Raw genomic sequence first — 1,950 nt, 5'->3', positions numbered from 1 at the left:
TCTCTCCCCTCTCTCTATCTCTCTCCCTCCTTATATTACTGCTTCAAACTAGTTCAATCACTTCTTCTTCGTTACAATCTTCTCAGACATAGATTATAGATCTACGCAAGGAATGGCAACCCCACCCCCCCAAAAAAACCCCCCCAACAAAAAACAACAACCCCAAACTAAAAACCACTAACATAAAATATATTATCAAACAAACAAGCGAAAGACAGACCAAAGGGATGAGTACCTTAAACAAACTTTAAAGGAAATACAGACCGAATAAAACTTTTCTCAACAGGACACAAAAACAGACACACTATTTCAAGCTACGGCGCAAAGTGCAAATGATACACCTCAGAGTGTGGGTACTAGTAGACTGCGGTGGAAAAAAAACCCTCACATAAAGCTTTATACATTATTCTGAGCAGTGGTAGATCTAGATTCTAGTTGGTCCTCAAAAGAATTGCTTCCTCATGTAACGTTCGAGATTTTTGTTGGCTTTAATATAATAAAAATGCTAGACGTTCTAAAAGAAAACGAAAGAAATAGTCAAAATGTCACTATTGCACTACCTCGGGAAATTCAATGAAAAGCTGGAGGCAAAAGCAGGGAAAAGAACGGAAAGCGGGCACTAGAAAGAAAAAAAAAGTTACTTATTAGGATTTCTGTCTCCTTACCTGGAGCAAGACGCAGCAGAGGAGGATAGATTTTGCTTCCATTATTTTACTCGATCGTTTCCAATGCTCTGTGGTTGTTAGCCCTAATGAATGAATTAGCCAAATCCTTTAAATACGCTCTGCTATGGACCGCCAATCGAAAGGAATACCACAGGGAGTTCTCCCTCTCTTGTTTACGAGCGTATTTATGAGCGCTGAAAGATCGCGGATTAACGTAAGGACTTCTTCTCCTCTCAAAACTTCTTTTTTTGCGGAGTTGTGTTTGGACCCCCCTACTTGTTCTCATTCTCCCCACCCCCACCCACCCATCTCTCTCTCTCTCTCGTTCTCTCTCTCTCAATCTCTCTCAATCTCTCTCTCCACCTCTCTCTCTCTCTTTCTTTCTCAATCTCTCTCTCCCTCTCCCGTTCGTAACCGTGACGAGACGACGCGCTGGCTCGCGAGGGAACCACAAGAGAGGTGGTTGAGCAGGCGACGACAGGCAGGAAAGGAGGCAAGTTGGGGGAGGCGAGAAGTGGACTTCATCATTATCACTGGCTTGGGATATACAAAAACGCATGTTGTAACCCCCCCCCCTCTTTCCCCATTCATATTCATCCCTTCTTTCCTCTTTTCTTCTTCTCAGTCACGTGTTTTTATTCATTTTTTCGCACCACATAATGCTATAATTATGAGTGGCAGGAAAGACCAGCGTGTATGCTGTTGGTGCTTGGGACGGAGGAATATAGAATGAAAAAAAAAACAACAACCAACAACCAAACCCCACGATGTCTTCTACATGTACATTTTAAACTTATTTCTTTGAATATTATTCTGTAGCCTGGTTAGTGTAACGCCTTGTGGTGAAACATTCTCGTAAGCCAGACAGTACAGAAACAGAATAGACATTGAAATGTTGTACATTATTACTGTTCTTTCTGTTATACCCATAGCTACCCCCTTTTAAACTATAGTGTACATCTATGGTTATACCCCTTCTCCATTTCTCACTCTCATAATTGTTCTTTTCTCATTTGGCTTCTTCTTGAGTAGTGTTCACCTGTGTTAATCGCTTGCTCGACCGCAGTCTATTCGTTAAATTGACAGTCTCGAAACATTGTTTCCTGAAACACCTATTTAAAAAATAATCCCCCAACAGGTTAATTGGCGTTTAACAGACTGTCGCCACCAAGCAGTCTCCCCAATAGTCCCCATACAACCGGTCGGCGGAGGAATTATTTAACAGAACCTGCCATTACGACCGTTTGTTTCTCGCCGGTTTTCTACTTGTCTGCTCCCCCCCCCC

General features: G+C 42.3%; 1 protein-coding gene across 2 annotated transcripts in view; it reads right to left on the bottom strand.

The window, feature by feature from the left end:
* The window catches only part of LOC101860100 (thrombospondin type-1 domain-containing protein 4), a gene marked incomplete in the record, with an annotated part of 94,874 nt that extends 93,994 nt beyond the window's left edge, over positions 1-880 (bottom strand). For both annotated transcript variants that reach the window (XM_013082823.2, XM_013082824.2), the window contains 1 exon segment: positions 666-880. In XM_013082823.2, coding sequence (XP_012938277.1) covers positions 666-707 — 42 coding nt within the window.
* Between the last annotated feature and the right edge of the window lie 1,070 nt (positions 881-1,950).

Source organism: Aplysia californica, unplaced genomic scaffold (genome assembly GCF_000002075.1).
Source record: "Aplysia californica isolate F4 #8 unplaced genomic scaffold, AplCal3.0 scaffold00195, whole genome shotgun sequence".
NCBI lineage: Eukaryota > Metazoa > Mollusca > Gastropoda > Aplysiida > Aplysiidae > Aplysia > Aplysia californica.
The sequence above is the reverse complement of the archived record's forward strand: the minus strand, read 5'-3'. Positions and strand labels throughout refer to the sequence as shown.